This window comes from Phoenix dactylifera, chromosome 14, assembly GCF_051530095.1.
Source record: "Phoenix dactylifera cultivar Ajwa chromosome 14, Ajwa_hap1_PhDact_Kaust_v1.1, whole genome shotgun sequence".
Lineage (NCBI taxonomy): Eukaryota > Viridiplantae > Streptophyta > Magnoliopsida > Arecales > Arecaceae > Phoenix > Phoenix dactylifera.
Genome location: NC_143203.1, coordinates 27,731,405 through 27,745,455, shown reverse-complemented (window position 1 = coordinate 27,745,455; position 14,051 = coordinate 27,731,405). Strand labels below are relative to the sequence as shown.

At 43.7% G+C, this 14,051-nt stretch overlaps 2 protein-coding genes across 2 annotated transcripts; both read right to left on the bottom strand.

Annotated features, from left to right (window-relative positions):
- Positions 1-7,843: 7,843 nt before the first annotated feature.
- Positions 7,844-9,375, bottom strand: LOC120112698 (putative receptor protein kinase ZmPK1). The gene has a single exon (XM_088710266.1). The coding sequence runs from the start codon at positions 9,373-9,375 to the stop codon at positions 8,071-8,073; it is 1,305 nt and encodes a 434-aa protein (XP_088566392.1). The 3' UTR covers positions 7,844-8,070.
- A 90-nt stretch (positions 9,376-9,465) lies between these two features.
- On the bottom strand, positions 9,466-10,545 carry LOC148700146 (putative receptor protein kinase ZmPK1). The gene has a single exon (XM_088710267.1). It carries the CDS (start codon positions 10,543-10,545, stop codon positions 9,466-9,468), a length of 1,080 nt encoding a protein of 359 aa, XP_088566393.1.
- Positions 10,546-14,051: the final 3,506 nt, after the last annotated feature.

The window sequence follows — 14,051 nt, the reverse complement described above, 5'->3', positions numbered from 1 at the left end:
TTGGCGGGGGGACCGGCTTCTCGGGCGGCCGCGCTCCTTACGGCGTCTCTTCTGCTTCTTTGAAGCCTACTCGGTCGTACCCTGCCTGGAAGCGATAGCCTCTTCGGCCTTCGCATATTTCCGAGCTCGGGCCAACATCTCAGTGAAGTCGGCGGAAAAGTTCTTCTCAATAGAGAAGAGGAACCTGTAGGACCAAGCTCCAGTCTTCAGCGCTGACATGGCTATCGACTGGTCAAGCTCGCGAACCTCCCAGGTTGCGGCGGTGAATCGGTCGAGGTAGTCTTTGAGAGACTCTCCCTCCTTTTGCTTGATATCAAGGAGGGAATCCGACGTTCACCGCTGACGTCGGCTGGCAACAAAGTTGGTGGCGAACTGCCTGCCAAGCTGCTCAAAAGAGGATACCGTGCTCGGCTTCAGTCCAGAGAACCAGAACCGAGCCGTTCCTCGGAGAGTCGCTGGGAAGGCCTTGCAGAGTACAGCCTCCGGGACCCCTGCAATGCCATGAGGGCTCGGTAACTTTTCAAGTGGTCGAGGGGATCGGTAGTTCCATTGTAGGGCTCCACTTGGGGCATTTTGAATCTCGGTGGGACCGACTCATCCTCGATCTAGCGAAAAAAGAGGGACTTGGTGGTGAACTCAAAGTCACCCTCGCGCCTTGCCTTCCTGCTGTGGAGCGCCTCAATTTAGCGCTCAAGCTTCTCGACCTTCCTGTCGAGTTCTCCACCCTGGGAGATTGCCATGGTAGTCTGCTCCGGTTCGGGTTGGTCCGTGGCTGACTCGGCTTCCGAGTGCTGCGGCCTTCTATCTATGTTCCTCCCTAGCGGTTCTCTCCGGGGAGACGCTCGGGCTGAGCCTTGGTAGCAGCACCGTTCTTCGTTGTTGGCTCTCGAGGAGCCATGGAGATTTTGACCATGGGGCGCTGATTCATCTGGAGGAAGCACTGGCTGGACCTGGGCTTGTGGAGGTGGCATAAGTGGGGCCTCCGCACGTTGCAGTCCTTGGACGGCTGCGGCCAAGGCTTGAACTTGTTGCACCAGGATGTTGAACTGTTCTGGCTGGACTTGGGGGGGACTAGGTCCATCGGAGGTTGTGGTGGTGAATTCTGGACAGAGTGTCCAGGGCTTGTTGGGGGACGCCCGGAGGCATTGGAGACTCCTTTGCTTCTCAACTTCATGGCCACAACTCGGGCCCTTCCTCTAGCGCAAACTGTTGCTGGAAAGTTGACCCGGGGGCGACCGCTCAGCCGAGAAGGAGGAGCTCCGGCAGGTGGCGTGGTATGTCGGTGCGCCGTGTCCTCCGAGGGACCTGCAAAAAGCCGGTGGCCGGGGTTTCCAGCGTCGGCCCTCCGATGCTTAAGTCAAGAGGGGGCTTAGGAGGAGAATGGCCAGTATATTGACCCTGAAAATCAGTGGGGGAAAAGACCCTTTTTAAAGGAGAGAAGTTCCCCTTTTATAGGGGGATACGGAGTTACCTGAAATGTGACTGGGCGAGTTACCGTCATGATTCCGCATGATCATGTGCATTAATGAGTTACTGTGGATGGCTTGAGTTTTTGGGTAGGCCGGAGGCCTGCGGAGGTCGTGCGCATTAATTGTTGAGTAAGCCGGAGATCTGCAGAGGCCATGCGCATTAATTGCTGACAGTCGCTCAGGGCATGGTCCCTGGTACATTGTAGCATGGCGGGCGGGTGGAGCATGGCGTAGAAAGGTTGTCGCAGGGTGTGGCCACAGCGTGTGAACAGCCAGGTCGGCCTTCTGAGGTCGGCTCAGCGTTTTGAAGTTGGGGATGTCAAGATCGGGTGCCTTGGGGGCGGGCGCCTTCAGGTCGGGCGCCTCGGTCACGTGCCGGTGATGCGTCAATGCGTTTTGGGGCGATTCGTTTTTCCCCCAACAGGTACAAATCTTTAATTTAGTATATTGCGATATACAAAATGACAAAACATCTTGTTTGATGTATGCCCATGATAGGTTACGATAACATTGATATATTCATCTTAGTTTTATTTATTGTTGTTGCAGATCTAGTGGTCTGCAGTGCTGGGGATTATAGCTAGGAAGATGTCCCTATGGTATAAAAATGGTCAAGGTATGGGAGTAATACCTCTTTCTGGGATTGATCTTGGTGATGATATAGAAGTAACTTCCTATTTGTACATATTCATTTCAGTATTTACATGATGAATGGGCTTTTGATTCCCTGAACATTTTAGACTTAACATGTTTGCCATTAAATTGATTCATTTTATTTTTTTGTGAGTTTATGCATTGGTGCAATTGTTCTAAGTTCATATTCTGTACAACATGCTTTAAAAAGTATGTTACTTAGTGTCACGCCCCGGACCCGGATCCGTGACACGGCCGTGCTATTGCCGACTACCGCCCACAATAGCACGCAGCCTCATACATGGGTAACAGGGTAGTCAAACCAACCAAATCTTTTCATGTGAAAGCATTCTTAGTACAACATGCTGGTCAGTACCCAAATACAGAGCTTCTATATAGTTTATGTACACAAAAGTATACTTATTTTACCCCAAAGGAAAGAAGCCCTGATACCAAATTAACGTGTCTCTGGCAGCTATCAGTGGTAAGGATCTGAAAGAAAAAGTAAATGAACGGATATGAGCTACACGGCTCAGTAAGTAATCATACATAATCTTACCGGATCGAACATAACGGTAACCATGTTTATGCAGGGTTTGAGAAGCTGACATGCATATTTATCTAATCATCATCATGGCATAATAGGTATGCAATTTAAAGGAGATATCGGTTATAGCAAAATACAACATTTCATAACGATATATTCAAAACCCGTTGTAAAACAATGTATGCTTTGGTCAGGCACGTTCATAAATGTCACGGCCCGCCTGCGCAGGGCACGTGACTATCGGGCCCACATGAGGGGGAAACACGGGGCTCCCCTGCCAGATGTTGGCCGGTTCCGGGGCTTCACGCAAGCGTCCTTCACCCCTCACCGATTTTACTTCTCCCCAAAAACACATCTGCAGGATTTGGAAGCACCCGCCTCATATACCCAATCTCTGAAACGAGCCTCATGATCATGCTTCAAATATCATTTTCATAAAGTATGCAATTTAAACAAAGCAGTATTGCAAATCACAAAATTTTCATAAAACATGCACATGAAACCGTGCCCCCGGCATACCGTGGTCCTGCTCTTAAATGCTACTGCGAAGTCATTCTTGGCCACTGGCGGGACCGGCTCAGTTATTAGGCGGCCACTGGCGGGGCTGGCTCAGTCATTCTCGGCCACTGGCAAGGCCGGCTCAGTTACATTGGGTCAGTAGCTCTTAAGAGTTCATAAATAATGCTCAGTATAGGTAGTACCTCATAGATGCTACGGCGAATTCATTAATGGTCACTGGCGGGGCCTGCTCAGTTATTAGTCGGCCACTGGCGGGGCTGGCTCAGTCATTATCGGCCACTGGCAAGGCCGGCTCAGTTGCATTCGGCCCGTAGCATTAGTAGTTCTTAGGTACCCCCTTACAAGCAATATGCAGCTAGGGCAAATCATTATCATTCTTTACACTCATGCTAAGAAATGTTCATATTTCATAACTCATATCTTAGCATGTAATGTAATCCCAGTATTTTGTAGGCATAACGGAATATAAAGCATATATCCTCATATCTTGTGTAACTAGAGCATGTCAGATACACATATCGTTCTTAGCCTACAGTACATGCATAACATGTTAAATTTCATGTATGATCCATAAAGATTAGGGCAGGCTACTTACATACATGATTCACAACAAGATTAAAACCAGTTACTTACTTTCTTCACAAATCATGTATACAATTCAAATTGTATGAAAAACACTGGTTCATCTTATAAAACGTAATACAAGATCTACGATAAGATTAAGGTAGATTACTTACTTCAATTCGCTTTCCAAATTGCTCAAGTCCAGGTGACTAATCCTTAATTACCTAAAACAACATCATAGGAATTACATTATTTTTTATTTATTTATTATATAATTTCTCAGTTCATCACACTATGAACTTACTTGCCTGGATCCCATCCAAGGATCTAGCCCAAGTTCAATTTACCCAATTTGGAACCTTTGGGCTCGATTTAAAACCAGATGGGGTTCATATAGGTCAATTAGGCTTAACGGGTTTCGGACCCGAACCCAGATCTGACCCGATAGGATCTTTTCTTTTTCTTTTCTTTCTTTTTTTTTTCTTTTCTTTTCTTTTTTCTTTTTCTTTTTCTTTCTTTTTCTTCACTGTTTCTTTTCTTCTCCTTCCCGAAGCTTCCTCCCCTCCTCCTCTCTTTCCTTCCTTCTCTCCCGATCTCCCCCTTCCTCTCTTCTCCGACGATGGCAGGACGGCGAGCGGAGGGGAGGATGGCGAGCGGAGGGAGACGGCCCACGACCGGCGGCGTCCGCGGCCAAGCCCCGCGGCATCCCCGGCCGAGCCCGCGGCCGAGCTCTCGGCTTCCCCGGCCGAGCCCGAGGCCGAGCTCTCGGCTTCCCCGGCCGAGCCCGCACCGGCGACGCTCACGGCCGTACACGGCAAGTCCCCTCCTCCTCTCCTTTCTCTCTCTCTCCTTGGTTCCGATTGGAAGCCCTAGCCATTTCGGCCGGTCCTCCGGTCTTCTTCTTCTCCTCCGGCCGGATCTACGGCCTCTTCCTCCTCTCTCTTTCTTTCTTTCTTTCTTTTCTTTGGTCCTTCCCTCCGGCACCACCCCCTATTCTCTCTCTCTCTCACTCCCAAACCCTCTCTCTTCCTCTCTCCATTCTTCCCCTGTGAAGGAAGAAGGGGGTTTTGGGAGGGCCGAGCCACAGTCGGCAGTGCCACGGCCGAGCTCGCGGCGTCCACAGCCGCGCCTGCGGCTGAGCCCACGGCCGCGCTTGCGGCCGATGCCCGCGGCCACACACGGGTGAGTCCCCTCTTCCCTCTCTCCTTTTTCTTCTTTCTTTCATTTTCTTTTCTTTCCTCCCTTCTTCTTCTTCACTGAGACCCCCTATCCCACTGAAGAAGAAGAAGGGGAATGGACTCCGGCCGACTGCAGCCCCCTACCGAGAGCCGGCAGTGACTGCAACTGAGGTCCATGGAGTCCCTCCTCTATTTTTATTTTGGTAACAGGAGCTTACCATTTCCGGGGATGACCTGCGGTGCCTCCTCTCCAACACCTCTGCCGATTTAGGGGTTCCTCCTTCCTCTTGGAGCTTCCGGGCTCTCTCTCTTTCTCTCGTTCGGTGTTTAGGGGGTCTGTCATTTTGGGGTTGCCGGCATAGGCTTAAAGGACTGTTTAAGGATGAGACCCCCTCTGAGAGGTCCCTTCCCTCTCCATTCCTCCATACCTCGGGACTGGCCGCCGCCCCCCTTGTCTCCGGCGCGCCGGCAGCGGCTGTCAGCAGGGGTGAGGGTCACCCCTCCCTGTCGGTCTTATCCCTTCGTTTTTATTTTTTTTTTTTTTATTTCAATCCTTATACAGCACTGCCCACAGTGAAATTTGGGCCCAACCCTTAACTGGGTCCATTTCTTATTGGGCCTAGTAGGTTCTGGGCCCGGACATTACACTTAGACACTGCAATATGGGTGGAATGTCTGGATTACCAGGAAGATCAGGTGAAGCTGTTAACATATATGGCATTATGACGTGCTTCTGCAAGATGAGCTGGAAATATCTAAATTTAATCCTGGGCTATAGCTGCCTCTCCCTTCTCAAGATTTGATTGAAGTCTTAATATTTGCTTTAAAAAAATGAGCTGTAATACTATCTTGACCTAATCATATCTATCCAGAAAGGATATGGTATTGTAGGCCTTTTCCCCTTAGCAAGTGGGAGTTAAACTTTGTAGTATTTGATTCATTTTGTTACTTTCATCTAGGTACTGAGAAAAGCTAGAAATAGAGAGGGTGAACAAGTTATCCAACTCCATTTGTCACAATGGTAAGGTGGACCATCGAATGAAAAAGAAAAAGAAACGACAAAAAGCAAAGAAAAGTATGCAGCAGAAAACCCTAAAATTTCAGGTTACTTGTACTTCTTAAATGCTATATGGTTTCAGCTATGTTTTTAGGATATTTTTCTTGGGTTACAATTCGAGTAAATTAAGTTTTTGTTTTCGATTAATTATGCATGCCTGACACTTTTTTTTACAGGATTTGCAAGCATGTCAAGGCTTTTACATGCGAAAAGATTCATTAGAAACCTCTCCAACTGTCATTCTGCACTCTAAAACACGCACAACATTTCTTTAAGTTAATTTGAGGGGATACTAATAATATCTGCACATCAGACAATGTGCTATTGTCATGTGTCTGGCTTTAGTTCTGAGCATGAGCATTAAATTTAACTTTTTCCTGTTATGGAATCACTAGATATACCAACATAAAACTAGAAGAATAGAATGTCAAATGTCATATGGTATGAGACAAATAAGATAGCTTATGAGAGAATGAGAATTAAGACAATGTGTTATTGTGTTGTGTCTCTCTAATTCTTTTTTAGAGAGCAGGAGGAGCAGATGCAGAGGTCCACCTTCTTTTATTGGGTGAAGGTGGAGGTCAAACCCAGGTCTCTAGTGTCAGCTGTTATTTAGCAACTCTGCCATGGGCACCTTCGGAATGCTAATAATATTTCAATAGTTGTAATGAGCATAAAAGTTAGGCTGGTTATTTCAAGTAAGATAGCATACGTTATATGATGTACATATTCAAAGGTTTGCATGCAGATTTGATTATGCCTTTGCTGATCCACCTATTAACTCGTATTATGAAAATAATTGAAATATATCTGGGGCATGAGAGTAGCTACTGATATCATTAATTGTACTGGGGAAACTGATGCCACTAGATGTCTACATTTTCCATGTTCACAGCACTTCTTTTTTATTCATAGGCATTATATGATTGCACCGGTACCGTCATGGGATTAACTTACATGATAGATTGTACTAATGGGTTGTTGCATCCGCTAAATTTCGATCTTGCTTCATTTCAAGGTGCAGATAATTGTTTGTTGGTCGCTGAGGACAGATTTTCTAAATGCCAACTTTGAATGTCAGTTTGTCCAACATACATACATACACTGTTGAATTCTTATGGATTGCAACCTGATACTTTGTTATTTAATCAGAGACAAATCAGAGTTCCATATTGCATAAAATGATATTGAACAATTCTTTAATAACCAAAATCTGAACCATCTTGCTTTGGCCATAATGACCAAATTCTGAACCAGCTTGCTTGGCCGTAAAATTGGTCTGATGCCATGTCTGCATAAATACTATCAAACACCATCACTTTTTTAGATCTCAATTTCTCTAACCATTCAGTGTAAAGGGGGATCTTATTTTCCATAATCTTGCTTCTGGAGCGCACGGGCTGCTGAACTCAATGACCCAAATGGGCAGGTTGTTTGGTTATCATTTCATTTCTTTTCTTTTTTAATTGATTTTTATTTGTTCATATTCTTATTGGCGTGCATGTGGAGATGTTTAAACAAACTGTTCCTGAATCTGATGTTTCAATCGTGTTAATGCTCTAAGAGCAGGTATTAAGAGTGCTTGATTACTCTCGACATAGTCGGGACATTTTGGTGACAGCAGGTGATGATGGATCTGTACATCTACGGGATACAACTGGCCGCAGTCCAAAGGTCTGTCAGATATTGCTGAATCTCACTGCATATAATTATAAGAATAAAAAATACGATGCTGCTGGGTTCCTGCTGGTTTAAAATTGTGTGATATATGTAAGTGCTTCTTATTAATCCTGGTCTCCGCTGACATATGGATTTGCCACTGCTGAAACCACTTTCGGCTCTAGGAACAGAAAAACATTAATCCAAAGTTATCATATTGGTAAATAATTAGAAAATAATTACTGCTACTAGCTTCATTTATTCCTTGTTAACTTACAGAAAGTCTGGACACATTAATACTCAGACGGGTTTACAACTAGGAGAACAAACGCTGGATACAAGCTCGTAATTTGCCTTAGCAGCTTCCTACAAGGATTGCTTTCGACTAAGACTAAGATACATTACTTGATATTATGACTGCAGATTAACGACTTCATGCCCAACTTACTGGAAAGATTCTGCATGGGAGTTTAGCTCGTCATCAGATAAAAGGAGCATTTGGACTATAGATTCCATGGATGGCCTTTTGCTTCTCTCCTCTTCGAGGCAGCGGACTGCTATCTCCACCATCATCAATGCTTGCTTGCTGTTAAACTGTCCATCCAATCTGCAGTCAACAAAGTCGCAAATCCATGACTCTTGTCCACTCTCCAAGTTCTCTTTGAGCAACTCAAGTGACCTCCTCAGTACCATCTCTACCTCCTCCCCCCTACCCCTACCAATTATCCAGTCTGAAACTCTAACCCCCTTCACCAACTCTAGAAGCACTACTCCATAGCTATAGACATCAACCTTCCCGGTGATTGGAAGACTCGAAGCCCATTCTGGAGCAATGTAACCCCTCGTCCCTTGGATACGTGACAAGTTTTGTCCAGATCCACCTCTATTTAACAGTTTGGCCAGTCCGAAATCTGCAATCTTGGGCTCAAAATTCTGACCTAACAATATATTCTCAGGCTTTACATCACAGTGGATGACCCACTCAAGGCACTCGTGATGAAGATAGGCCAATCCTTTCGCCACCCCTACCGCAATTTTAAACCTCTCACTCCATCTCAGAACAACGTCACCGTGAAATAAAACCTTGTCCAGCGAACCATTCTCCACGAACTCAGCAACTAGGAGCCTGTGTGATCGTTCTGAACAAAATCCCCACATTCTCACTAAATTCATGTGGTATATTCTCCCTATGAGGCTCAGTTCGGAATGAAATTCCTCCTCTCCTTGGATCACATCTTCCAACTTCTTGACTGCCGCCACCCTCTCATCATCCAAGACTCCCTTGTACACGGCTCCCGAGCCTCCCCTCCCAAGCTCTTCCTGGAAGTTTCGAGTAGCCCTTTTCAGCTCTTTGTAAGTGAATCTTCGAAATTGAGTAGACATCGCCCTATATCCTTCCTCCATGGGGGCTGACTGCTTCTCCCTCCTGAAAATAAACCACCAACCAAATGTAATAAAAAGGAGTTCTATTACAAAAAATGCTGATATGAACCCATAGAAATTGGCCCATGTTTTTCCCCCGATTCTCCTTCGCCTTATATCCTTCCCGATGCTCACTTCTGTGTCGTTGCAAACTGGATCCTGCCCTTGAAGACGAGAAGAGAGTTTTGAGGTGTTTACAGATCTCGAAAATTTTAAGAATATGTTGCCATCGAGGCCTGGATAACTTTTTCCATTGTGGAGCTCAATTTTTGGATAACATCCTTCGGTTCTCTTCCTATACGCAAACGCTACGCATGAACAGTCCATTTTGCAAATCTTCCTGCATGCCCTTACTGACAGGGAAGTAGTGTGATGTATGTCATACCCATAAAACTCTGTGTCGGGGAGCTCCAAAAATTAAGCCTGATGAGATTTGGGGCAGGTGATGCTGTATTTGCGCTTGCAACCTTTGCTCCAATCGCTCGGGTCATTCACTTCAAAACCAGGAGGACAAGTACATTGGGGTGTCGGCGTGTAGACACAGATTCCATTCCTACCACACAGCGAATGTACCAGACAGACCGATGAAAGAGCAACCCACGAAATCGACCACGTCTTGGTCGACTCGTCCAAGCTGTACAACCTAAGATTACCATCATAATCCAGAGTCAGCCTCCTCCTAATCCCTGGACCCAAGTCAGAAGCTTTGAACGCCAAGTTATCGCTCGACACGAACTGCCCCATGTCATCAAGGACTGCATATTTACTGCTATTATAGGTTGATCTGCCATTCTCCCACGATAGATGTCTGGGATCAGGCCAGTAGATGCTAGCAAATTCCGGCGTATCATACTTGAGTATCAAAATATTATTGCTGTCAAAATAAGATTTATAGTGGCCTGAAGCGAGTGATCTGTTAGGAGCAGCAGATACCAGCCTAGAATTTCTATTGAATGCCTGGTTAGGGAGAAGAGTATCGGTAGGATAATCAAAGCTTTGCCATAGAATTGTACCATCTGGATCCTTCACAACAAGATTCCCAGTATCGAGAAGCTGCGTGTGAGCTTGAGTTGAGTTGGTGCTGGTGGTCCAAATGAGCGTGTCATCATAGTCGGTTAGAACCATGTTCCCATCCTTGCACATCGTAACTCTCGACCCATGACCATTCACAGGATTGTCACGGTTCGCTGTCCAGACGACAGTCTTGGAGTTCAAGTTGGAGAACCAGATCGAGAAGGTGAAGGCATTCGAACCAACTTCGTGGAAGCCGCATGTGAATGAATTCTTTGGTGAGATGAGGATGTCTGAGTCATCCTCCACAGAAAGATAAGAATGTCTTGTCAGAGAGCTCCTAGGTGATGGAGATGCGAAAGTAAGGAGGAGCAGGAAGACGAGAAAGAGAAGGGTAAGGATGGTGGAAAGAGTAGGGTTTCTCATAGCAGAGAACTGAGTAGAACTGCAAAGAAGAAATACAAACCAACACATGCCCTTGATCATAGATTTTGGGTCCGGTATCCTATGTTATAGTTGCTGGACCTTGAATTATTGTGTCGACCCCTTAGGAGCTGATTTTTCCAAGTGAATCGATACGATATTTAAGGTCAAGCACGAGTCCTGACCCTTTGCGGTGCTTATCTTTCACGTTATGGAGCTATCCGTCGTTTGATAGCTATCATTCATTTAAATGGGAAAGCATCGCATTCGGTGTCTAATGGGTGGCTTGAGTGCCAAACACGGTAGGCATTAAATATTGGTTGATTTATTGCTCAGCTGAGGTCGAAGTTGTTCTCCTCAATTTATATTTGAAGTCAAAAAGAAAAATCTTTTTCAAGGCTGATGTACCTAATATTTTTTTCAGCAACACCTCTTTGGCTTTTTTTGAAAAACCACCTTACCTCCCTTCTCGAAAAAAAAAAAATCCAACCCGCCACTGCCATTAATTCGAAGACTCAAAATCCTCTTGAGGCCGTGCTCGAGTTCTTATCTTGTGCGGTGCTTATTTTGGCGCTTTCCATCATTGAATAGCCACCATGTCTCTATCCTTGAAACGGATGGTTGTCATTCATCTAAAACAGAGAAAATTATATTCCATGCCGAATACGTCACTTTGGTGCCATCCAAAGTAGGCAAGGAGACGAGCCACAATCATCCATTCTCGAGATGAAGTAGTGGTAATTCAAAGACGAAGAGCCCTGTATAGTACAGAAGAGGCATGACAATAGTGGATGTTGATTCTTCCACGCTCGGCATACTTATTATCATGCAATGATCTAATGGTATCTTAAACTTGATCTACGTAGTTTGGCTGGATATTTATACGATCCAAATGTGGAGAACGCATAAAGTAAATCAGATTCTTGTATTGGGTCACGGAAACGCGGTCAGTTTCAAAACGACACGTCGAAATGAAAATAATGTTAATTTTTATATAAGCTATTAACCTATACAGGTGAAGCAATGCTAGGGTTAGATTCCGTTCGAAGCATTCAATTCAACCTTCTTTCCCACTTCAAAACTATCCCAGCGCATGGTGACCCCACTTGAACCGTTGTTCGAGAGTTCAACCCTATTTTAGCTGCAGCCTTTCACGTGCATTGTACGTGCCAGGTTCTTGTTGCATTTTGATCCAACTTTTGTGTCCACGTTTCCCATAAAGCTTCTGCCCGAAAAACAATAGTACGTCCCTCTAATTTTTTTGATTATGTTTACATATATGATCTCATGGGGTGTAGGCCCTCGCTATCATTTCAGATGAGAATTATCTACTAAGCATTAAATTATTGATGACAAAAGAATTGTGTAATGTATATATGAAACATCAGCATAACCCATGTAACATGGGGATGGTTAGTGTATCTCGCAATATTCCAAGAATTGCTGTGATGAATTTAGAGAGATCCAACTAAATTTTTTTGATTCATATATTTCTCAAACTGATTGCAAACTAAATTTAAGAAAAAATTAATATAAATTTAAAAAATAATTATGTAAAAAATCTAAATTAATTAAATGTTTTAAATTTTTTCAAAATTTTAATTTATTACAATCAAATCATTAAATTTTTAAATTCGTTCGATTTGAATTCTGATCATGACTTCTATTTGGCTGTGCAACGAACTTGCCACGTGATGTCACATAATGGATCATTCTCTGTTGCTATATAAGCTGATCATATGTAGATTCAGTCACGCTAGCCACATAAAAATTATAAGCTGATCATATGTAGATTTGGTCATGCTAGTCATAATTTTTTTAAATTAACTTGAAAAGACCGTTCCGAGCCGGGTTAGCAGTTGGCTGATTTTTTTTGCGCACCCTTGCTAGAACCATTCACTTCCAAATCCACCTCCATCAGGGATTCAGGATGAGCATAAGATCCAATAGCACGTCCCCAACGCACATCGAAACATGACCGTTGGTAGTTCCGACGGAACGAAAACGAAGGGAAAATCCGAAACCCATTGGTAAGTACTTCTGGACCTTTTTTAACTTTAACTTCTTTCACTTAAATTGCACCACCCTCTCTAAGATTGATTGTTTAAATTATATGTCTTTGTTTTCTCTCTGTCATCTTAGCTGATATATATACATTTCTTTTTCTGATGTTTTTTCATTTCGCTTTTTTCTTTGATTTTTTTTTTTTTTTAACTTTTAGCATTTTTGCTGCACTAGTTAACTAATTTTTCCAGTTCAGCTGTAGATTCTTAGTTTTTCCCTTTCTGAATCCCCTTTTAGTTTTTTTTTTTTTTTTTGGTTACTGATTGTTGATAACTTGTTTTATTAGAACCGAACAACTTAGTTGATGTTACTAAACCATCCGACACCATGTGGACTTGACCTTTAACAACAATGTGCTCTCACATGTATGACGGGTAACATATATACATAATAATATTTAGTTTGAAATCTCTTATTAATCCTGCATACCACTTATAGCTGGCATCGAGAGATTTCTCATATCAACCACATGTCATGAATCTCCTGATATTAAATTTGACATTGCAATGTTTGTTCATAAATCATATATACATGTGTTGCCCATGATCAATGTTTCTTGCCCATTCTTTAATAATCAAATTCTGAACCATCTTGCTTGGGCCGTAATGGCCAAATTCTGAACCAGCTCGCTTGGCCGTAAAATTGGTCTAATGCCATGTCGTGTGATGTAAGTGCTTCTAATTACTCCTAGTCACAAATCATAATCTAATAAATGCATGCACCTTCACACTAAATGACTTCGGCCAATTCGTGATCAAGGGTGCCGGCAGCTCTGCCATCTGGACGTCTTCTCTCTGAGGCAACTTATTGTAATAACCCCAAAATTTTTTTAATTTTTTTTCTATATAAAAAAAGGATAGAATAGTCCTTTAAAATTGATATAAGGGGTAAAATTGGAAGGAATCAAAAGTTAATGGCATAATAGTAGATGCGTTGAAGTGTTAGGGGCAAAATGGGAAGGAATCAAAAGATAATGGCATAATTGCAGATATATCGAAGTGGCAAGGGCAAAATGGAAAATTAATAATATTAAAAAAAGGGTGAATAGTGTTTTGATGTGATTTAATTGGAGGGTTTGAGCTGGCTCACGGGAGTGAAACAGAGAGAAGAGGGGAAGGGTTCTCAGACGACACAGAGAAAAAGAAAAAGAGAAGAAGAAGAAGAAAAAAGAAGAAGGAAGAGGGATTCGAGGTGGAAGGAAGTCCCGGTTGCACTTCCAGCTGAAGGGAAAAGTGTAGATCTCCTTCTTCTCTACGCAAAGACCTCGATTTTCAAAAAGAAAAAGGTAAATATCCATCCCTATCTAGTCTTTTGATGACATTAGGCTATACCAAGGGTGGATATAGTCTAGAGGGGTCGGATAAGGGTTGTAGAGGCGGTTAAAAGAGGAAGAATCAGATTTCGACAAATTTTTCCGGTATTACGGAAAAATTGTGTCGAAGTCCCAACTTCGGCGAATTATTTAGGGGGTCAAACGACCTCCGATAGCAATGCATTTTACCTCT